At 31.8% G+C, this 25,318-nt stretch overlaps 2 protein-coding genes across 2 annotated transcripts; both read right to left on the bottom strand.

The window, feature by feature from the left end:
- Positions 1 to 545: 545 nt before the first annotated feature.
- On the bottom strand, positions 546 to 12,913 carry LOC108340382 (acyl-coenzyme A oxidase 3, peroxisomal). Its single transcript, XM_017577727.2, has 13 exons — positions 12,335 to 12,913; positions 5,828 to 5,945; positions 5,615 to 5,722; positions 5,311 to 5,483; positions 5,125 to 5,224; positions 4,939 to 5,013; positions 4,690 to 4,820; positions 4,234 to 4,369; positions 4,037 to 4,156; positions 3,055 to 3,201; positions 2,864 to 2,968; positions 2,681 to 2,782; positions 546 to 1,066 (listed from the first exon to the last, which is right to left on the bottom strand). The coding sequence occupies exons 1-13, from the start codon at positions 12,796 to 12,798 to the stop codon at positions 821 to 823; spliced, it is 2,025 nt and encodes a 674-aa protein (XP_017433216.1). The 5' UTR covers positions 12,799 to 12,913; the 3' UTR covers positions 546 to 820.
- Positions 12,914 to 21,216: 8,303 nt separating this feature from the next.
- Positions 21,217 to 24,465, bottom strand: LOC108340587 (ras-related protein RABA1f). The gene is made up of 2 exons (XM_017578070.2): positions 23,997 to 24,465; positions 21,217 to 21,935 (listed from the first exon to the last, which is right to left on the bottom strand). Exons 1-2 carry the CDS (start codon positions 24,215 to 24,217, stop codon positions 21,503 to 21,505), a joined length of 654 nt encoding a protein of 217 aa, XP_017433559.1. The 5' UTR covers positions 24,218 to 24,465; the 3' UTR covers positions 21,217 to 21,502.
- Between the last annotated feature and the right edge of the window lie 853 nt (positions 24,466 to 25,318).

The raw sequence follows: 25,318 nt of genomic DNA, 5'->3' as shown, positions 1-25,318 counted from the left end.
CGATTGAATTTTAGCCTAAAGAAAATTCTTCAACATCTATTATTAATAATTTTTTTAACTTTTACAGTTTTGTTAATCAGTATCCCAAGAATAGTATTTAAAAAATAAATAAAAAATACTAAAACTCATAAAACCCATTTCCCAATCACAATTACTTTTTTTTTTAATTCTTTATCACTATTTACCTCCTTTTTATAAGTTATGCATGCTAGTTGAAGAAAGATTGCCAAATAATTATTCCACTTTTTTCTTACTAATTGCTATTTATCTCAGAAGCATATCTTTTCTACTTTTGTTTTCCTTCAGTCTTTATTCTTCCTATTTCTTTATTTTCAGTTTCACTCCTCTTCAAAGCAAAATAATGTTTGTTTGCACAATCTGTGTTGGTTAGTTAGCTTGTGTAAACATATAAAAAAATTCATGCCTGTCTAAACATAAATACAGACCTCATCAACAGTGACATAAACTAACTTTAACTCAACGCATGTCAAGACAAGATTAACAAATTCATGTTCAAGAATTTAAAGGTACTTTAATAAGAAATATTAGGCATTCGAATTTCTGATTCAATAAAATATTAAGATGAAATCTAGGTACATTTATCAGATTCAAATACAATATTAAGATGAAATCTAGGTACATTTATCAGATTCAAATACCTTAACTGCTATTTACTAAATGCTACAGAAATAATTGATGAAACTCAATCCGAATGATCTGACATTGGTTTCCCTCATATACCAACTTTTTATTTTGTTCTTTAACTTTTTATTCACCCAATAACATGCAACAAAGATAGGGCTAAAGTTGCATAAGCTTGCTAAAGTTGAGAAGACCAAGAATTTGAATCAACCCAGTTATATGCAATAGGGCTCAAAAAAGCATCAGGAATACCAAAGGAACTGACCAAGGCAAGTGCATGTGGTCGAACTTCAGCGCATAGCTTTGGCACCTCTTTCCTCACTGCAGAAGCCTTCTCTGTTGACAAGTATCCATATCGAAGAAAGGTAGCATCTTCATCCACACTTATCACAGCATACAACGATCTCAATAGACCCAACACATCCTACAGAGAAGGCAAATAAAAGTAAAGAGATCAATTAATGGATCAATTACACATTTTTACTCTACAAATAATTGCACAAGAAACACAGGGCACTGTAGCAAGACAAAAATGCTAACAACATAGTCTCTACAACACACCTTTAGAATTATCGAATACTAATGTTTGACTTCCTTCCATTTGGACAAGTTTTTCTTTCTCGGATTTAATATGTTTTTGGTTTCTTAACGTAAAAATTGAAATTAGACTCTCTTCAAAAATTTGGACCAATTTAGTACTTTATCTTTAGAATTGCATGGATTTAGTCCTTAAAAGATTTTGTTAAGTTTATTTGATATTTCAAAAACTTTTCTCAATTAAGATTGAAGAGGCAATATGTCAAAAGGTGTAAACAAACGTCAAATAAGTTTAACAAAATTTGATTAAAAGAACTAAATCCACACATTTCTAAAGTTGAAGAATTAAATTGACCCAAAATTTTAAAAAGAGACTAATTCCCGTTTTCCTGAAAACTCTTCTAACAACACTCAATAAAAAATTATAAATAAACTTCTCTCAAACTAAATTTCACTGAAGTATTAATTCAAATCAGCTTCGTGAAGAAGTTACCGTCCCTTAATTCCTACAAAAACTAATTTTAACTTGTAAATAAATAATTTTAACTTTGCTAAATCAATAATTTATCTAATTTTTCAATGATTTTTTATAGACAAACTTATACAAACAAGGTCTTAACAAGTCCAATTAGTGATTTTGTAATTTCTAGCAAAACTTAACCAATAGTGAAAAGCGTGGTGTTTGGAACCGGACCGATTTGACCAGGAACTAATTTCTTATGCGGTTTAATTGTAGTGCAAAACAAGTAATACATAAACCAGTAAAACCAGTCCAAAAATTGGTAAACCGGTTCAATAAAAAATTTAATAAATTACAATTTTAACTTTTTAATCTTATCAAATAAAAATCAACCTATATATTAGTCATTTTCTTCTTTATTCTAGATATAATTTTCTTATTATTAATAAATCTTGATGTATATTACTGAAATTTCAATTTGAGCATGATGCACTTATTTTATTTAAACTTTTTTATAGATATTTTAATGTTAAGAGCCTATAAATTTGTTTATTTCAACTTCTACAATTATAAAATTATGATATTATACATCTTTAATTTTATTTGTGTATTTTTAATGAATTTTAGTAATAAAGATTCAATTCCAGACCTCTGTTAAACGAACCATTCAACCTTGATCAAGTGCCATGACAGGATCAATGACTTCCAGATTTAAATAAATGGTAAAAAGCACGTTATAGAGAACCTTTTACTAGTACTATTTTATAGTAAGAATATTCAGCAAGCAATAAATTACAATTTTAACTTTTTAATCTTATGAACTAAAAATCAACTTATTAGTCCTTTTCTTTATTCTATATATAAATTTCCTATTATTTACAAATCTCGATGTATATTATTGAAATTTCAATTTGAGCATGCACTTATTTTATTTAAACTTTTTTATATATATTTTAATGCTAAGCGCAAATAAATTTGTTTTATTTTAGCTTCTACAATCCTAAATTATGATATTATTCAGCAAGCAATAATATGATTTACCTTCAATGAACCAGCTGGTAAAGTTGACTCGGCATCCATGAAGGTTTTCAGTATTGCTCGTTCTGAGAAAGCTCTGCCCAAGTCTTCTGCTAGCTGATAACTCTGGAACAGAAAAGTGTTCCAAATTTTAAGACAATAAAAAGGTGAAAGGAAAAAAATAAAAAGAGCAGGTGGAATCCTCACTAGAATGAAGGCAGACTCTTTGCTTTCTCCACGAGATTGGTATTCTGAGACCTCTTCAGCAAAGCGCCTCAATAGGTCTCGCTCTCTTAGGTGGAACAGATCAATCTGTGAGAGTGAGAGGTAACGTAAGAAACAGATAGAAGCTTATATATGGCTTCTCCAAATTTCAACAGGCATAATCAAATGATTACCTGAAATTCACTGCTCCTAATGGTCGGAGTTGTTAGGTGAGATGGGATAACAGGCAAAGGTTTGTTCATGTGCTCTAATCCTAAACCACTGAAAGGTTTGTTTTGCTTCTGACATGCTACGTATTCTGCAAAGAGTGCCTTGCTAATCTGAAGTGTAATGAAGAACACATGAACAACCATTCAATAAAATGGATAGAACTAGCATAATTTGACACGAATTTTCACGCTACTATTAAAAAAGTCTATTTAAAAAAGGTTATCCTATAAGAAAAGAAAAATGCTAGGTTATAGAAGCCTAAAGTCAACTATACAATTAAAAACAAAAATAGTTCTTTAAACATAATAAGTTACATTTTATCAAATATCTCTATAAAGAAATAAAAACAGATTGCCCCTGACAAAGGATACACAAACCAATACCATTTTGGAGAAATCTCAATTAACAAAAATCAAAAGTCACAAGGATCAAAATTCTAACATCGGAACAAGAAGGCCTAAATACCAATTTTAGAAACCAAACAACCCAAAGCCAAATAAATGCTTTTTGATGAAGGCCCATCTAGTATCCTAAGTTGGATTTTGTATAACTATTTCATAATAACTATTATTACACTGCTTAAAAGTCAAATGAAAATAAACAAACACAACTTCAATTAATAAAAATCAAAAGTCACAAGGATCAAAATTCTAACATCGGAACAAAAAGGCCTAAATACCAATTTTAGAAACCAAACAACCCAAAGTCAAATGCCTTTTGATGAAGGCCCATCTAGTATCCTAAGTTGGATTTTGTATAACTATTTCATAATAAGTATTATTACACTGCTTAAAAGTCAAATGAAAATAAACAAACACAACTCATTAGGATCCAATTAATGTTTTGCACAATGAAACCAGCTCATCATATTTCCTGGGTTTGAAAATAAAAATGTTGTGCTCAATTATTAATCAAATATCATATTTAACAGGATACTCATTTTACCTGCTGCATCAGAACATTGTTGTCCCCCTCAAATGTTGATTGCACATCAAATTCACCCATGTAATGACCAACACGATTTTCAGATTTAACTCCTTGACCTCCACAGGCTTCACGACATTCCTAGTTCAAGCATTAATAGAACCTTAGAGAGGAAAACAGCATACAATACTACCTATCAAACCCCAGGAAAAACTTACCTGGAGAGTACGCATATTATTCCAAGTAAAAGTAGCCTTGTATGCACTAGAAATAATATGAATTGCTTTGTTCGACTTCGGTGTTCTTTTAACATACATCATTTTGAGGTCATTTGCAGAAAAACTCATTGCATATCTGAACCAAAAAAGTAAAGAAATGAACATATAAAGGTATTGTCTTGGTCTATTTATATTCACTAATTGATTAAACAAGGGTATCCATATGGGAAAATGACCACTGAACTTTAGTAAAAATTAACTAGTCCTGTAATATTGAGCATATTTTTAAAGATTCTTTGTCCTTACATTTTGGTGAGAAAAACAAAAGGCATCTTACATGGAGGTATAGTTCAAAATGGCAAACCTAAGCTTCAGTTTCCCATAAAGAATTGAATGATTTTTATTTTTGAGGTCTGATCAAATAGATATCAAAATGCCTGTAATTAGAGGACTTACACCTTTGCAAGTAAAGGTAACAGACGCCGTTGATGACTAGGGTAATCAAGAAGTAAAACTTCAGCCCCATTTGGTGTAATAGAGAATGCCTGCCTTGTCAGTGCATATCTTATAGCAATGGCCAAGCTAATCTAAGAACAAATAAAGGACAGGATAAGTTAAGATATCAAATTTGGAATGAGTTAGTTAAATACAAAGAAAAAAAAACAGGACAAACGTGAAATCCACAAATATAGATGGTCTCACTACCTTGGACATGTAAACAGCACTAACAGCAATAGTAACCCGACCACTGGTCAAAGGGGCCAAGAAAGCAGCAAACCTCTGTAGCGAGAATAACATACAACAAAAGATATGTGAACAAGCTTCTCAAAGGGAATATAGAAGACCACACGGAGAGCAAAGAGAATATCATCTCTCTAAAAAGCAAATCACCTGATCAACATTTTTTATGGCACTCAAATATTCACCAGTTGGGGAAACATCAGCCACAGAATTCAACAAATTCTCCCGAGGTATCCTCACATTATCAAACCTGAGGATCCGTGTACAGAGTTTCTGAGTTCATTCATTTATATGAAATTGATTTTTCAGGCACTTGTTTGAAAATGCATATATTACCAGATACGGCCATTATCAACTCCATTTAAACCAGTTTTGTGACCACAATCGGCTATTCGGATGTTTGGACATATGTTTCCATCTGAATCCCTGATTTGGGCAATGAATGCATGCACCCCTTGATTGCTTCCATTTATATAGAGCTGTGAAAAGACTATAGTATGTGTTGCATGCTGAATAGGAGAACAAGTTAATAACAAAGGGTTAATATATACAAAGTTGGAGCAGGAGAAAAATGTGAGCACCCAATCATATCATGTCTAGGCTTTTAAATAATTATCAATTATACAAAAAGACTCATTACATTTGCTGCACCGCCAATCCAATACTTCTGACCCGATTCACATGGAGTATTGACTACAAATTCTCCAGTATTTGAATCATAAGTAGTGATTGTTTCAATTCCTCGCACCTGTAAAAATTAGTGTGGAAAGAATTATTAGAGGTGACAAGGAAAAATCATAATAAATTAATAGCGGACCAAATGAACACAACTAATTTAGCAACCTTCACATACATTACTTCCATGGCCCAACTCAGACATAGCAAAACAACCCTTCATGTCATAGTTTTCAGTAGCACTTAACCACTTGACATGATGGCGCTTGGTTCCCAAAAACTTCACGGCCCCACCCCTGAAATCCATTATCCATCATTCAGTTCTTGTTTTCCAAAATGCCGCACCAAAAAAATAAGAAAAAAACAATAGGAGAAACTAAACTAGTTAATTTATTTACGTTTCAATTCCTCCAAGACTTACATGTTTTAAAGGGCACAGAATATCATTAAACTATAGGTCCTGGAAGTTTGTCTGGCAAAGGACGTGTTCATTAGAAGAAAGTCCAGGTATGTGCTAAAAGTCAAAAACTTTCCTTTACAAGCAGAATTTGAACGCTTGAATTCACCCTTCTGAACCCCCTCCCGACCAAAATACACACAATATACAAAATCAAGGCTTGGTCGCACTAATGCAAGATCATCAAGTTTTCTTCGTCAAGAACATAGTTATATTTAAACTTGAAATTCTGATTGAAAAGCATCCTCTTATAGGAAAAGTGTAGAAACATGTGGCGTGAGCTTTGTCAGATATTAAACATTCATAACCCTTCATAATTGGTTTGAAACATAGAACAAGTGTATCTAAACCAAGTCATAAAATTTTAATCACTGCTGCTTCCATCATATTAAAAAAAAGTTAGCTTGAAAAAGGTACTTTAGGGACCAACTTGATATTGTTTTCTAACTTTCACCAACTCACAGAAAAAGGATAAATCACGTTTGTCCTCCCTAAAAGTGTTTGGAAAAGGATTTCCAATCCGTTAATCACATCAGTCCCACCATTACAAGTATTCAATACAGCATTATTCATGACATTAGTATATTCTCCCTATCAATGCAGGTTGGTTACTTGTCAGCAATACAGGTCTAGTTTACAATGTATTTGGAACAACTAAATGAATTTTAACAGCTTCATGCATTTGGAAGCCCCCATCCAAAACGAGTGTTGTACACAGAGCTGAGAAGAGAGGGAATTCTAGTAATAACTTTTTCAATTTTAGAACCGCTTACTAAATTTAGTAGATATTTTAGGATATTGTTGCCTTTTCAGAGACTAGTGCCAGCAACTACAAAATGTTACACAATTCATCTAACGATATCTAACTTGAATTATATAGCTACTAAACAATCAAATCCAAATAACAAAATGTTAAACAGTGTGTGTATAAAAAGCCTAACTTGAATAATATAGCTACAAAACTAACAAACTTGTACTATATTCCTTTGTAACAAACTTGCAATCTCCGCACCACTCTGCCGCACCACTCCGCACCACTCCTTTTCTTTTTGTCCATTCTGCTTTTGTTATTTTGTCTTTTATGCTATTAGTATTCTAGAATAGAAGGAAATATTGTATATAAATATTGGATGACCTATTACTGAGATAATTTGATCATTCCCAAATACTTTTTTTCACCTTTTTATCATCTTTCGTTTTATGGTATCAGAGCTCCCTCCTGGAGCTCTGCTTATTCCTTCGAAATGTCTTCTACTCCTCCTCCTAGTCCAAAGAACTCCGATAATGAAGGTCCTAAAACAGAAAATCGTGGTCATGAAGCCACTGATCCCACCATGAACCCATCAAGTCCCTTCTTCATCCACCCTAGTGAAGGACCTTCCTCTGTCTCCATAACCCCTGTCCTTGATGGCACAAACTATCAGTCCTGGTCTCGTGCCATTAGAATGGCTTTAATCTCAAAAAACAAGATGGCTTTCTTGTTAGGCACCATCCCCGTCCCTAAGGTTGAAGAACCCCTTTATTCTGCTTGGGAAAGGTGCAATACCCTTGTCATGTCTTGGTTACTCAACTCGATTACTCCCTCCATTGCCCAAAGCGTTATTTTCCTCGAATGTGCCATAGACATTTGGAATGACCTTCGCGAACGTTTTTCGCAAGGTGATCTTCTCAGAATCGCAGCGCTCCAGGAAGAAATTCATGGTCTTTCTCAAGGAACTCGTTCTGTCTCTGAGTTCTTCACTGCACTGAAGACCCTCTGGGAAGAACTCGATAACTACAGGCCCTTTTCTTCTTGCTCGTGTTTTGCCAAAACTTACCACCAACAGGATTTCATAATCCGATTCCTCAAAGGTTTGGACGAACGCTTCTCTGTTGTGCGTTCACAAATCCTTTTGATGGATCCTCTCCCCTCTATCAACCGTGTCTTCTCCATGGTTGTCCAGCAGGAACGACAACTCGTTTCGCCTTCGCTTACTGAACCTAACACCTTTGTGAATGCAGCAAATCACTCTTTCTCTGGCAAAGGGCGTGGCTCTGGTCCTTCTCCTACTGTCAAAGGAGCCTCCAACAAGAAATGCTCCTATTGTCACCGTCCTGGACACACTATAGACGTATGTTGGGGAAAACATGGTTATCCCCCTGGTCATCCTCGATACCCAGGGAGGCCGAAGTTCAATCGCGATGCTTCTGGCTCTTCCTCCATTAACAGTGTTGTTGTGATCGAACCCACCGAAGGAGGCAACGGTTCAGAGAAGGAGGGAGGCCCCATCACTTTGACCCATGCCCAATATCAAACAGGGCCTAATTCTCTCGTTCAGCCCAATAGAGTGAATCTCATCCACGCTCCAAATCCTGAGTCCAGTGGTATATCCTTTGTTTTTTGCACTAACCCACACCACACCTCCTCCGCCACTCACAATGTCCCCTGGATCATAGATTCGGGAGCCACAGATCATGTTGCATCTTCTCTAAATTGCTTTTCAAATTATTCTAACATTAAACCAATACAAATAAGTTTACCTGATAAGTCAATTGTTATAGCCCATATATCTGGAACAGTAATTTTTTCTCCAGAATTTATTATTCACAATGTCTTGTTTGTTCCGGACTTTCATTTTAATCTTTTATCCATATCCAAACTCATAGTGACTCATAAATATATCCTTATCTTCCATGATTTTTTTTGCACTATCCAGGACAAGCGTACGTTGGGGATGATTGGTTTGGCTAATCTTCAACAAGCTCTCTATCATTTGCAAGTCAACAGAGAAGCCAAGGTTCTATCACCAAACCAACCTTTCATTAATGAAAGTGCTACCAATACCATCTCCAACTCCAACCTTTGGCATTATAGATTAGGACATCTCTCAGGAAACAGATTAAATATGTTATGTGAACAATTTCCTTTTATTCCAAAACATATTAATGAAAATTGTGACATTTGTCATTTTTCAAAACAAAGAAAATTGCCTTATTGCCTTAGTGATAGTAGAGCTTCAAAAAAATTTGATTTGGTGCACATGGACATTTGGGGACCTTTTTCTAAGGCCTCAATTCATGGTGAAAAATATTTTTTAACTATCTTGGATGATTTTAGTAGATATACTTGGATTGTCTTATTGAAATCTAAATCCGAAGTAAAAATATATGTTCAAAATTTCATTTCTCTAATTGAAAATCAATTTGATTCCAGAATAAAATGTATTCGGACGGATAATGGTCCAGAATTTTTTCTTAAAGATTTTTTTGCTTCAAAAGGGATTATACATCACACCAGTTGTGTTTATACCCCTCAACAAAACGGGCGGGTTGAGAGAAAACACCAACATATTCTTAATGTGGCACGTGCTCTCATGTTTCAATCTCAACTGCCCAAACATCTTTGGTCTTATGCAATAAAACATGCAGTTTATCTTATTAACCGTATCCCTTCTCTAGTTACAAAGAAACATACTCCTTACGAACTTTTACATAACCAAAAACCTGATTTTTCCATGCTTAGAGTTTTTGGTTCTTTATGTTATGCTTCAACCACTGGACCCAAACAGAAATTTGATCCTAGGTCTAGAGAAGGAGTTTTTCTCGGCTATCAATTTGGCACAAAAGGCTATATTATTTTAGACTTACAAAATAAAGACATATTTGTCTCTAGAGATGTTGTTTTCTATGAGTCCCACTTTCCTTTTACTGACAAACACGAAGCCCAAGAAAAAGGAAAAGAAAAATTATTTCCTCCACATATCAAAACCTTCCATGACTTTGATCCCCTCCATTTTACACCTCAGGACCCACTTCCATCACACACTTCCATTTCACCTCAAACCTTACCTTCTCCAACAACTTCACCCTCTTCACAAATTTCACCGTCAACTTCTCCATCCCAGTCAATCTCACCACATATCTCTTCATCACCTCATCCAAACCCTATTCCTTTCATACCAAGACGAACCACTCGTGGCTCTAAACCTAATGTTCGACTTGCGGATTTTGTTTGCTACAACATAGAGACCAAATCAAATCAATCATCATCAACGTGCAGGTATCCTATTCAATCTGTTCTTTCTTCCATTACTGAGTCTGAGCGTCATTATGTCATGAACCTTATTTCTGAGATTGAGCCCCGAAGCTATCAAGAAGCAATTTTGAAGCCGTGTTGGAAAGAAGCCATGAAGGATGAAATTGAGGCTTTAAAGCTAAACAAAACTTGGGAGATTGTGGAAACTCCTAAGAATGTCAAGCCCATAGGATGTAGATGGGTTTACAAAATCAAAAGAAAACCAGATGGGAGTGTGGAACGATATAAGGCGAGGCTTGTTGCAAAAGGATTCTCCCAAGTTGAAGGGATAGACTTCTTTGAAACCTTTTCTCCAGTGGTTAAAATGACTACCATACGAGTTATCCTTGCCCTAGCTTCCATAAATAATTGGTGTTTGCAGCAATTGGATGTTAGTAATGCATTTCTACACGGAGACTTGTCCGAGGAAGTTTACATGACGTTTCCTCAAGGTCTATATGGGTATGAATCCTCACAGTGTTGCAAGCTCAAAAAATCTCTCTATGGGCTAAAACAAGCAAGTCGAAAATGGTATGAGAAACTTTCTAACCTTCTTCTCTCATCTGGTTATTCTCAATCACATGCTGATCACAGCTTGTTTATCAAGCATGAAAAAGGGAAATTTACTGGTTTATTGATATACGTTGATTATATTGTTTTAACTGGCAACTCTCCCATTGAAATAACAAAGCTCAAGCATATACTTCAATCTACTTTTCGAATTAAAGATTTGGGAGAACTCAAATTTTTTCTTGGGTTAGAAGTAAGTAGGTCTGATGATGGCATCTTTGTATCTCAACGGAAATACTGCCTTGAGTTGCTTTCAGATTCAGGATTATTGGGTTGTAAACCGAGTTCCACTCCTATGGATAGCTCTCTTCGCTTAAAACAAGCTAATTCAAGTGAAATACTTGATGATCCCCTATCCTATAGGCGACTCATTGGTCGTTTGATTTATCTCACAACGACTCGTCCAGACATCGTCTTTGCGACTCAGCAATTAAGTCAGTTCATGGCAAATCCTGCAACGTCTCATTTAGGTGCTGCAAACAGAGTTCTTAAATACTTGAAAGGTTGTCCAAACAAAGGGCTCTACTTCAAACGGAATTCTCCTATCCACCTAATTGGGTTTAGTGATGCCGATTGGGCAACTTGCGTCTCCACACGCCGATCAGTCACAGGTTATTGTTTCTTCATAGGGAACTCTTTAATTTCTTAGAAAACCAAAAAACAGAATATTGTGTCTCGTTCTTCCTCCGAAGCAGAATATAGAGCACTTGCTACTAGTACCTGTGAGTTGCAATGGTTAACTTACCTTCTCAATGATCTCAAAATTCAGTGTTCTAAGTCCACAGCACTTTATTGTGATAATCAAAGTGCTTTACACATTGCTGCAAATCCAGTCTTTCATGAAAGAACAAAACACTTGGAGATAGATTGCCATTTGGTTCGAGAAAAAGCACAAGCAGGATTAATGAAGCTCCTTCCTATTCCATCATCTCGACAACTTGCTGATATCTTCACCAAAGCTCTTCCTCCTCAGCCATTCCATGCAAACTTGTCCAAGCTAGAGATGGTTGACACCCCTCTCCAGCTTGCGGGAGGCTAACAAACTTGTACTATATTCCTTTGTAACAAACTTGCAATCTCCGCACCACTCTACCGCACCACTCCGCACCACTCCTTTTCTTTTTGTCCATTCTGCTTTTGTTATTTTGTCTTTTATGCTATTAGTATTCTAGAATAGAAGGAAATATTGTATATAAATATTGGATGACCTATTACTGAGATAATTTGATCATTCCCAAATACTTTTTTTCACCTTTTTATCATCTTTCGTTTTAAAAACGACAAACCTAACTTATATTTTTTTGAACTCAGTAAAATAATTTTTTGCATGTTAATATTAATCTTTTAGAAAGATGATAAAAATTATTTCTGCAAATTAATTTATGCAAAACCTAAATGTAGGAAATCGTATAAATTTTTTGAATTTCTTCTCCCAAAATACTAACAAAGAAGTCCAAACTGATGGTTGTCGTATAATGGTTTCTGATGAGTTGACAACATAAAACTATTCAAACTACCACTGCAGAGAAATTAAGCTCTTATTCAAATTCCCACTACTCTCAAGACGAAAACGATCGAAAAAGAAAAGACAAAACATAACCAACCAGAGGAAGTAGTGAACCCCAAGCTTAACAGCAAGGGAGTGATCATACATCCCTATAACCTCATGGAGCGCAAGTTTCCTCAGCTCCTCCTCCGGACCCTCGCCAGTGAGCCACCCTCGGAAAACCCCTCTCTCCACAAGATACTCTATGCGCCTCATTGTGGCTTCGCGCTGCTGCTCCATGGACTGGTTGTAGTCGGGGCAGACAAAAATTCTTCCGCCACGCTCGCGACGGTTGAAGAGTGCGCTCTGCACGATGACGGAGAAGAGCCAATCGCGGTCCTCCAGATTGTGCCCGTCCATTAACCTCCGCATCTCCCGCAAGTCGAACGCGAATTCGTTGGAGAGCTCGGGAGGGGAGTAGCTCAGGCAGCGGTGGGGCTGCAGAACGGAGGAAGGCGGCGGTGCACGGCGGAGGAGGTGGTTGGTTAGGATCTCGGTTCGGCGGGAGACACGGTGATCCATGGCGAGAGAGCTGGGGAATGGTGAAAGGGAGGTTGACGAGCCAGAACTCAGGGAGTCTATGATAACGAAATTGTGTGCGACTCTCTCTCTCTCTCTCTCTCTATATATATATATATAATGTATTAAAAAGTCGTGTTAGAAAATGTCGCTAATATTTTTCCAACTACATAAGCTAAATGATTTCGTCAATGTATGTTTTAAGGATATTAATGAAAAATTAATAAAAAAAATTAATTAATAATTACAAATTTGTATGTTATTTTTAATTAGTGGTTTATTTATACTTAATATTTTTTTATTACTAATGGTCCTTCTATAAACATATTTTAATTAAAAAATATAAAATAATTATTTCATAAACATGTTTCTTTCGTCTTACTTTTACTTTATTTGTTATCTCTATATTTTCTACTACGTCAATCTATTGAATTTTTCTTTATCTGTAATACAAAAATGTCGGTAATCAACATCTAAATGCGGGTTCTTCTATTAATTGAAATTTATTAAAAATCATATTTTTTTTGTTTTGCATGTCTTAAACAAATACCTTTTCCATTTTATAATTTTTAGTAAAATTTATATTCTTAACAAAATTATATGTCATAAAATGTATTGGTAAGAACAATTCTCCCTCTCTAGCATCGTTTTAAGGTTTATTGTTATTACTACTAAACAAATTAATCTTTAATTTTTATATTTTTATGTTAAGTTAACACTTCAAAATTTAATTTTATTCACGGCCATTAAATTTCTCTCATCTTATCATAGTAGCACATTTTTAGACTGTACTCCAAGTTTCTTAATTTATTTATTATTACTTTATTAGAAAAACCAAAGATGTAATCCAAATCATTTCTATAATAATAAAATTAATTATCTTCCACTTTTATGCCGTGTTATTGGTGTGAAATATTTATAAACCTCAATGTTGGTTAATCTTCGTCAAAAAAAATCTAATAGACCACTTTTAGTAGGATTTTTCCTTCTAACTAGAATAGACAAAATGCATGAACTTGGTTAAATTTTTATAAAACTCAATAAGTAGTTCAATAAAACTTAAATGTTTGAATAAACTGAAGTGAACAAACACATTTGGCCATATTCTTAAGAAAATTGTTGTTCACTCAAGATATAATGAAAATTATTAATTGTTGATTATAAAAGCATATTAGTTTTAAGATTCCATTTCTACAAAATAATTCTATAATCAACAAATTTTAAAAATAAAATATTTTATTTATTAATATAATTATTATGTTATAAGACATAAGATAAAGTACATATAAAATTTAAATTAGTGTGGATTTAAAAAATTCTACACTCACTTCTCAATTTTTTTTTCTCAAGAAAAATTAGTTATACTATCAACAATAAAATTTATACATATTAGAGACTATGAACAAGTTAGGATATAAATCTTAATTAATTCTAAAAACAAAGAGTATATATCCACTCTTCAATCACTCCAAGAGGATCTTAGTCTTCATTAACTCTTTGACTATCTAAAAATATGTTAGTCTTTTCAAATATGTACAACAAGGATTCAAAAATAATGTAGGAATACTAAGCAATTCAACAAATAGAGTTTTGAAAACACACTCTAGAAAAACATAATGAAAAGAATTTTCTATCATAGAAGCAACATTGTGACTTGGTGAAATTAGGGCAACCTTTGATTACTATTAAATCTTTGAATCTACTATTGTATGTATAGCTAAAAGAAATATTTGCCATTCACTCTTTAGGATTGTAAAAGTTATCTAAAACATTTAGGGTGAATCTTTATTTATTTAGTTTTCAAACATTTGGTCTAAAGCATTTTCTAATACAATTAATCAATTAAATCAAGTTTTTAATTGATTATTCTAACAAAATTTAAAAAACATTTGTCACGTTTCTCTATAATAATTGATTATTACACAGTTTAATTGATTAAACATGCTACTCATTAATTTCATAAAACAAGTTTAATTGATTAAATAAGATACAATAATTATTAAGTTGAAATCTCAAAATTAAAGCGCTAGTTAGATTAATAAGTTATTTTACTATATAATTGATTATTTTATTTTAAAAACCTCTTAAGATTAGTTTAATCAATTATAGAAAATATAATTAATTAAAAGTGTTGGAAAAGATTATTTGATTTTAACTTTAGAAAAACATGTTATCTTTTTAACAGAGGATGCATGTTGAATAAAAAGTTCGAATGAGCATGCAAAATACACAAACATAACAATGAAAGTTGGATTTTAAAACTTAAACCTTAACATCTTCAAAACACCATAAAAACATTTTCATCCCTTGGATTTTTTATTGGTTACTATTTTGTGAAAGATGATGATGAGTCTATCAATGAAATAATTCATTTTCCATTAGAGAAACACAATTTCAATGAGACTTAAACCTAATTCATATAAGGATCAACACTATTTTCAACCTAAAACCTTAAAACAGTGTGTTTATGGGTTTAGATCCTTATAGTGCTCAGCATTCTTATTTCTATCCAATTTAGGACTTAGACTCACACTTAGATTCTCAACAATCTCTCCTTCAAGAGTGAGTCATTTCCACATTGGTACAATCCCTCTTCATGGAAAGCATTCTCAATCATGAGTCATTCATCTTATTAGGACATGTTACCTAAACCCTCTATCAGGAGGACTTTCGATAAAACGACTATAGGATACGTGTATGAATCGGTCACCAAGACAAATCATTAGCTTTGATACCACATATGAATCTATTGATGAAAGAATTCATCAAGGAGAATAAAACCTGAGCCTCATCACATAAAAAATTAATATCACCTTTAAAGCTAAAGGATTAAAGTTTTGATTTAAAAGTAATGTTAATCATTTGTGTGATTGGACTCGAATCTCATTTGTGTTGTATATCCTTAGTGAATTAACTCCTCAATAGACCTATTAGATAGAGACGAAAGACTTGCATGTTTCATCTTCTAAATTTAGATTACTTTCTCTACATACACACATGTTTAACTTGGTTAGGTGATCTAAAGATATAATTGTCTGGTATAAGTAGATAACCTACTTTTAATATGGATGGATATCTCTAATTCAATGTTTAAATAATATAGATTAAGATAATATGTAGTGAAAGAGAAAAACTTTTTTATACACTAAAACATGACATTAGTGTATAATTTCTTGTGCAATGAATTTATCTTAACTAAATGGATAAAGTATTAATATATAGTAAATATGTTTAATACAAATATACACAAACACATATGTTTAACTGATTAAAGTTTAGTTTATTATTTTATTTCATATATTTTTCCTTGTAAACATAAATACTTTATATACCTTTATGTTTGGTAAATCATATTTTATATTGATATGTAAATATTTATTTGTTAAATATTTTAAATTATGTTCACTACAATATGTTATATTAATTATTTACATTTATTAATATTCATATTAATATTTTTCAAATATTTTATAAAATGACAAATATAAAAGTTAGGTCCAAATTTCAACTATTTTTTTAGCATGGATAAAAATTAGGTTCAAACTTTGACATAAAAAAGAGGTTTAGTTGGGTAATTCTTTCGACAAAGGGTTATTTTTGCGATTTTTTTTTAAATATGGTTTAATAGGAAAAAGTGAGTGTTAATGTTTTATCATTTTTACAAATATTTATTATTATTTTTTAAAAAATAGACTGTTAAAAAAAGTTCCTGTTTTTATATCTTTTATTTATAATTAGTTTGAATATTTTAAAAGAATGTTTTCGTAAAAAATAAATAGAAGTCTGAATTCAACACTTAGGAAACTCTATTCCAGTTTAGTTAGGTGATGCTTAGGGTTAAGTGATGTTTGGATTCCGATCACAAGTTGTCCGAAAATAATAGAAAGTCAAAAAATGCAGAAGACGTGTTCATGCGTAAAACCATCACGATAATATTTGTTATGGTTTGCACTACGAACATAATTACAACAAAAATAAAGTATTATATTAGTTTATACTTTTGTGTCTATTTTACCAAGATTATATTTTATATAAGGAAAATATTGATTTTCTAACGATGGTAGTATAATTTGATTAATTAATTCAATTATTAAATATGTTATTTGTTATGCATAATTGTTTTTAATATCTTTCAAAGTTGAGTTTTTATCTGTTGTTATTGCTAAACTCCACACAACAAAATATATTTCTAAACAATGAATCTTCTATAAAGAAATTTAAAAAGGGATGAATATTTTGGTAAAGCTATGTCGTGAAAAAGTAAATTAAGGATGACATAACTATGATTTTATGTAATCTTCTTGTTAATTAAGTAAATTTTTTTGAGCGAGTCTTCACCCTTCTAAATATTTCATAGTCTTTCAAATTCTTCCTCAAATGTATGTCAAGTTATTGAATTTTTTAGAAAGAATACAAAGTGTTGAATAAATAACTTATCACTTAGTTGTCAATAATAATATTATATATATATATATATATATAATACTTTAAAATTAAACTTAATAAATTAAATATTTACAAATAATCTAATAAACTTAATAAAACAAAATTAAACATTTAGAAATTATCTAATTAAATATTTTAAAATAATCTAATAAATATTTATAAATAATATAATTAAAAATTAAAAAAATTCAAAAACCATGTATCGGATAGGAAATCCGATACATGTTTTTCATATGAATTTTAAATTTTTAATAAACTTTTCATATGAATTTCAAATAAATTTATTTTTTTAATAAATTAAAAAAAAACTCATACAAATTATTTTATACTAAAATTTAAAGAAAATAAAAAACTAATACAATAAATTTAACATTTATAATTAAATTATAATAAAAAAATAATACAATAAAATAAATATTTGCAAATAATCTAATACACTTAATAAAACTAAATTAAACAATTAGAAATTATCTAATTAAATATTTTAAAATAATCTAATAAATATTTAAAAATAATATAATTAAAAATTAAAAAAAAACTTCAAAAACCATGTATTAGAAATCCGATACATGTTTTTCATATAAATTTTAATTTTTTTAATAAATTTTTCATATGAATTTTAAAAAAAAAATTATTTTCTTAATAAATTAAAAAAATTCATACAAATTATTTGATACAAAAATTTAAAGAAAATTAAAAATTAATACAATAAATTTAACATTTATAATTAAATTATAATAAAAAACTAATACAATAAATTAAATATTTACAAATAATTTAATAAAATTAATAAAACTAAATTAAACATTTAAAAATTATCTAATTAAATATACTAAAATAATATAATAAATATTTATAAATAATATAATTAAAAATTAAAAAAAAACTTAAAAAAAAAAATGTATTGGATATGATAATCCGATACATGTTTTTTCAAAGACATTTATAAATAATATTATTGACATCTGATGTAGTAGGTAAATCAGATTTTTATATTTATCGAATTTCGATATCTGATTCATTATCTATTGGATTTTTATATCCAATTAAGAGTTAAGAGTTTTAAAATAAAAGTTTAATTTCTCGGTAGGTTCCTATTTTCGGCGTGAATTTCAAATAGGTTTCTTTTTTTTTCGGCGTCTCAATTGGGTTCTTTTTTGTGTAAAATTGTAGCAATTAGGGGTCTGCCGTCAAATTGAACAAACGCCGTTAAGGAGAGTATTGGGTGGCATGCTGACGGTGTAGTTTTAATTTACGTGACATTAAAAACGTGTGTCAATTATATTTTTTTAATTTTTGAATTAAAAAATTAAATGTACATAGTGGAAATATAATTTAAGCAAGGGCAAATTTGGAAAATCAAAGTGCCGAAAGCCCTATTCTCCTGTGCAATTCCAAAATCGAAATCAAGTTGGGGAAGGTGAGTTTCAGGGTTCTGGACGTTTGTTTCTTTTGCTTGAATCAAGAATTTCAGTGTTGGAAGCGCTTTCTTTTTCTATTCATTTGCTTTAACCGCAACATAGAGAGATTTCTTCCTTTCTCTTACTCCGAGGTATGGCTGGGTATCGCAGGAACGAGAGATGACTCCGGTAGTGATGGCGCGGCGACGGTGTGGAGATGGCGCGACCAAGCGGCTTTTGTGGTGGTTTGCGACAACGCGTTGGACATTCTTCTTCTTTTTCCCTTTCTCTCTTTTCTTGCACTGATTCGCGTCGTAAGAGAGGGAGTTTCTTCCGTTTTCTTTTTCTGGTTTAGTTCTGGTTGCAGGGAGGAGGATGCGAAACCGGCGGATCACACGCAACGTTCATCACTCGCGACGGCGATGCCTCTACGGTTACGAGGGTTTCTGCGTTTCGTGGCAAGGGTTTTCATTTGGGGTTTTTGAGTTCTCTGTTCTCGCGTGTGGCCTGCGAATTGGGGGTGGTGGTTTTCGATTCCCTTTCTGCAGATTGTAAAATGATTTGAAATTCAACTGTTGCAATTTTGGGGTTAGGTTATGAAATTGGATTTGGAAATTTCTTTGAAGGGCTTGAATTGGGGAATTATTGGGGTTTCTTTTTCTCTCCCATGAAACCTAATTTGGAGTCCAATTTTTTTCCCAATCTGATTTCGATTTCTCAGTTGCAAGGCTGCACATAATTTTTTTTCCCAGTTTGTCCTTAAGTTACACGATTTAACATATGTGCAATCCATTTTTTAATAAAAAATCAATTCATACTCGTTTTTAATGTCACGTGTGATTAATCAATACGAGCCACCAAACCCAAACTTAAACGGCCGTTTGTTCAATTTGACGGCAGACCCCTAATTGCTACAATTTTACACAAAAAAGAATCCAATTGAGACGTCAAAAAGAAAAGAGACCTATTTGAAATTCACGCCGAAAATAGAGACCTACCGAGACATTAAACCTAAAATAAATTTATAGACCTATTTGACAAAATAAACTTAAAAATAAAAAAAGTTCCCAACTTCAATGGAAATCACCAACACAACATAACCCTTCTCAACAAATAACTTCTCTCAAATCTCTCTCAAAGACCACTAAAAACGGTGGAGGAAGATAATAAAGAAATGAAAGGAGATGTAGGGACGAAGGAAGTATATATTCTACACTCATTCACTGAAATCCTCAACTAAATTCGATAAAAAAAATTAATCTACACTAACTCATTAATTACAAGGGTATTTCTAGAGATTGAAGGTGCAAGATCAGATGAAACACCTTATTGATCTCCTTGTTGTATTGGATTAAACTTTGTCATTGGACTTTTCTATAGTTTAGAACATTACATTTATGACGATTTCTTTTTTCACCTCCATATACTTTTTATCCTACACCTCCATAAATTTGTTTATTTTTAATTGTATGATTCAAAATATAAATTTGTATTATGAAATATACAATTTAAAATATATTTTTATTGTGTATTTTAGAATGTACAATCTGAAATACAAAAATTATATTTTAAATTATAATGTATTTTTTATTTTATATTTTGAAATGTATTATTTGAAAATAAAAATTGTATTCCAGATTTAACAACACAAATTTATAGAGATGGAAGTCCAGGAAAAATGGCCTAAATCTATTCATACAGTCTTCTTTTCTCTTCAACTCATGCATTTTATTTGTTGACAAAATTTATTTTGTGCTCTTGAAATATTATGATATATACCACTGTTTCTATAATGCATAAGTTAATTGCAAAACCCTACTCTTCCAAACCTTATTATAGGACACCATTAACCTGTGGTTGAAAAATATAAGTAAGAAGTTAATATTTATAGATTTTTCTAAAAAAAGATATTCACTTACCTATTTTATTTTTAATAATAAAAAAATAATCTTTTGTTTGAATTAAAAATATTAATTTTCATGATAATTATACGTGACATAAGAATAGAAAAAAATAAGTAAATTACAATTTCGATTATATATCTCCTCATTAAATACAAACTCTAAAACAGATACCAAAAATATTTAATGAGAGAAAATAAACATAAAGTAAATAAATATATAATTGAAAGTATGCAGTGTCAAGAAAAGAGTTATATAAAATTTCTAGAAAATTGCTTATTTTGGTGAGATCTACAAAAAGGGAAAAAGAAAATGTACAGCAGATGTGGCATGAGAGAGACATCACAGACTTTAGAGAAGAATGAAACAAACGCTGCTAATCACTTTATATTGGTTATTCCATCTTCTGATTGTGTTGTACAAGTTTTGATGTAAATTTTTTGTTTACCTTTACCTTATGCTAGTTTAGATAATAATAATAATAATAATAATAATAATAATAATAATAATAATAATAATAATAAAAATAAATTAACAGAAAGAAAAGGGTAATGCAATTGCTATGAAATGCTGTCATATCAAGAAGCCATAACTCTTTCAGGATTGAATAACACTAACTATCTATCAAAGTTTATGTCTTGTTCCAGTGGAACGGAAACTTTGAGAAAGAATGATGAGATTGTAACAGATTCTGAATCAATCAATCAATCTAAGAACCAGATGTAGCTTTCACTCAATACAAAACAGCAAATTCTGTGTATATCTAAGGGCAACATGACATCATTCCTATGAACAAACCATGCTTACATGAAAAGAAAAGAGAGAAAAAAGAAAACAACAAACTTGGCAAGATATGAGGGAGAAATTACATAAAAAGATAAGTGTAAGTAGCTTTCACTTGGTTGGTTGAATCATCATGCAGAAATAGATATAGCATTGTGGTGCAAAAGGGTTGTGAAATTATGCAGAGCAGCATCCAGCCTTTTTGACAGCTGAGACATCATCCTTGGAGCCAACATTGATGGTCTGGCCCTTAGGCAACGCTGCAGGGTCATCTCCAATCTCAAGAGTCTTCCTACTAACAACACGATATATCTGAGTCAGAACTTCTGTGAAGGCATTGTCAACATTCAACGACTCAAGAGCAGATGTTTCCATGAAGAATGTGTTTTCTCGCTCGGCGAATGCCTTCGCGTCGTCCGTCGCCACCGCTCGTAGGTGGCGCAGATCCGCCTTGTTCCCTACCAGCATGATTACAATGTTTGCATCTGTGTGATCACGAAGCTCCTTTAACCATCTCTCCACGTTTTCAAAAGTCACATGTCTGGTAACATCATACACAAGCAATGCTCCAACGGCCCCTCGATAATACGCGCTTGTGATTGCACGATATCTGTGGGAAATACCAAAAATCAGACCTGATATGTGCAGCATTATGATGGAATCACCATCTCATAGACAAAAATCATTGCCAGTGTAGACTTCAAAGTAAAGCTATGTTACAAAAAAAATCATTGTAGAAGTGTCTTGAAAAAACATTGAATCTTTCAGCTTCTTTTAAGTTTGACATAATGTTAGTCCCTTCTCAATCATGAAAATTGATATCAAATACATACTGAGATTGCAGAGCTAGATTGATGTCATTTTCTGCTGTTAATGGACTAAATTGATATTAACTTCTACAATTAAGAGACTGAATTAATGTCAAATGTAGTTGTAGGGACCATATTAATGAAACTATTCGTTACTGAAGAACTAGACATTAATTTTCTTTAAAGGGCCAAGGTTTTTTTGTGCTGTCTTCTGCTGTTAAAATACACTACTTTTGATATATTAAAAAGATTTTTAATCTACTTTAAAACATTAAAATCAATGTATTTTAAAGACACAGCAGATGACAGCCAAAAAAAGAGCAGAGAATCCAAATTTGAAGTTACTTCTACCTTTTGGGGACTAAAATGGATTGGCTTCCTATACATCTTGTGTGACAAAGTTTGGTGGTTGTTGCTATATTTAATACAGCCAAAACTGGCACCTTTCCACTATTACTGTGTTGCACCATTTTGTGCATGTGTATAGTATACCATTCTCGTTGGCAAATAAAACCTAACCAAAGGATCACATTAAATCACACTCCCAGATAGAAATAATTATCCTTGTCCTACAACACACTTCATACAGCTACCATATTCCACCTCATTAAATATTTCTCAGAAAATGTGAAACAGTCATACTTTAGATTTAATCAGTCACATACAAAATCTCAGTCTCATTTCATTTCAAAAAAGTGCCTGACATACGGAACCAAATAAAGCAAGCCAAACTTGAGAAGTCAAGCTGTTCTGTCATCTTCCCACTATAATTTCTAAAATGACTTTCTCTGAAGGGAGCAATGGTAAAGTAAGTCATTTCAATGTTGATAGCATGCACATAATTTGTTATGCATGCATATGTAATAATATCAACATTTAATTTTCCTGATAAACAATTAATATTATTTTATATTCTGAAATGAGTTACTCACTTTAAAGGAGTCAGATCAAAGAAAGAAATGAAGATTTTGTAAGAATCAATGGATCTGGAAGCAATAGACATTTTCACACTCATCCATTATTACAGACATACATTTATACTCTAAAATTTTGGACCATTCTTCAATAATTCATCCACAGAACAACTATATCCCTCCCCCAGCAACCTTGAAACCAACACAAAGGGGAAACAAAACAATCTTAAACCCATTTCATTACTTTTTAAATTCATCAATTTCATGATTTTCATTAATTTCAGAATACCCATACACAGTACCATAAATAGCATGAAATAGCAACATTCTCCATCCTATAACAAAAAGCTCAATGAATAATCTCATGCTTGCATACTTAAAGATACAAAAAAATAAAAAGTTCGATCAAAATCCCATGTTACCTGCATAATTCATCATTGCCAAATCAAATCACAAACCATTATAAAAAAAAAATAACAAAACACATTAAACTTTAATCAAACCCCCACAAAACTATGGTCCACCCAATGCAGCCCCAATCATCAAACAACCAACCATACCCTATGTTTGCTAGGGTGGGAAGACAATCAAAGGAAAAGTTAGAAATCTAAATTGAAGAAAAACCAAAGAAAAAAAATACTAAAAATTCAATATTTATGTGCCAAAAGAAAAACGATCTTTTCCAGTCTGTTTCTTTCTTTTGTTGCATATTTATTTTCGTTCCCCTCGTTCAAATCCGTAAAAAAAAAAAAATAGAAATCTGATATGAGATGAAATGAAATAGTTCCGTCCCAAAATCATCTGAACAATCACTTTCGAAACATATTTACCCATTAAACATAAACGCGTTTTTTTTTTCACGAAATTTTAAAATCTTGGTTACGTTCACAATAGGAAACAAATCCTTTCCAAACGTCGAAAAAGACAAAAAATAGAAAAAGCAGTGACCTTTCTTGGCCCGCGGTGTCCCAAATTTGCGCCTTTACGATCTTGTCATCGACGTGGATGCTGCGGGTGGCGAATTCAACGCCAATGGTGGATTTAGATTCCAAACTGAATTCGTTCTTCGTGAATCGAGACAAGAGGTTCGATTTCCCAACGCCGGAGTCTCCGATCAACACCACCTTGAACAAGTAGTCGTAATCATCGTCCGCTCTATACGCACCCATTTTCCCTCTTCCTTCTCACGCGATCCGTGCCTTCAAAAGATCCTCACTTGATGGTTTTTTCTTCAATTCTCTTGCGGGAATTCAATTGGGTCAGTGTCTATGAACCCTGCAAGTTTCAGCATTGGAAATGAAGAAGAGAGAGAAAAAGGATGGTGTTAATGTTGTTGATGTTGTAATGGCAGAAGGGTATGGAGGGAGAAGCATTCAAAGAAAGAATGGAATGAATGATATCAAACAATGATAACAATCAAAATGGCTTTGCTTCCAATTACCTTTTTCACCCTCATCCATACATCTTATTATTTTATTTTTTTCTTTTGGAGTGAGAAAATGAAGGAAAAACCTTCAAATTTAACTTCATTTTTTTTGTGTGGATTTAACTGATTGGAGTTTAATATAATATTTAAGAGCTTAAATATTTATTTATGATTACATAATATGTAATGTAACTTTAAAAGCTTTTTAACTCATCCAAAGTTAATTAAAACAATTCAATATCAATTTATTCATATATATGGTGATATTAATGATATGACTTTTGTATAATTACTTCAAAATTTAGTAAAATTATTTTTTATAATTTTTTAATTGGGTAATTGTGTAAGAAACTACAAAATTTTAAGTACATGTATTATTTATTTTATTTATAAATAATCTAGGCTAAATTATAATTTTGATCTTCTAAATTTCTTGACCATATTTTTTTGGTTCTTTTATAATTTTTTATACAACTTCAATCCCTAGATTTTAGAGAAAAATAAAACATGAATTTGGTCTAACAGACCATTTTTTGTAAGTTTTTTATTTTATATATTAATTAAATTATTTTTATCGTATCTTCAACTAATAAGTCAACTTTAGAATTCACTTGTACCGAGTAAAAGAAATAATTCATATGTGAAGATGAAAACTAGGGAATTTTTTGAAGAATATAAGAACTAAACTCATGAAGAAAAATAAAAAATTGAAAGGAACTAAAATTGTAATTTATCTATATTATTAATATGAAGTTTGTTGTTGTCTTAATACATTTAATTATACATCTGGTTCAGTAGATCTTCATTTATAATTAATTGTGTGAATAAAAATCTAAGCAATGTA

Source organism: Vigna angularis, chromosome 5 (assembly GCF_016808095.1).
Source record: "Vigna angularis cultivar LongXiaoDou No.4 chromosome 5, ASM1680809v1, whole genome shotgun sequence".
Lineage (NCBI taxonomy): Eukaryota > Viridiplantae > Streptophyta > Magnoliopsida > Fabales > Fabaceae > Vigna > Vigna angularis.
The sequence above is the reverse complement of the archived record's forward strand: the minus strand, read 5'-3'. Positions and strand labels throughout refer to the sequence as shown.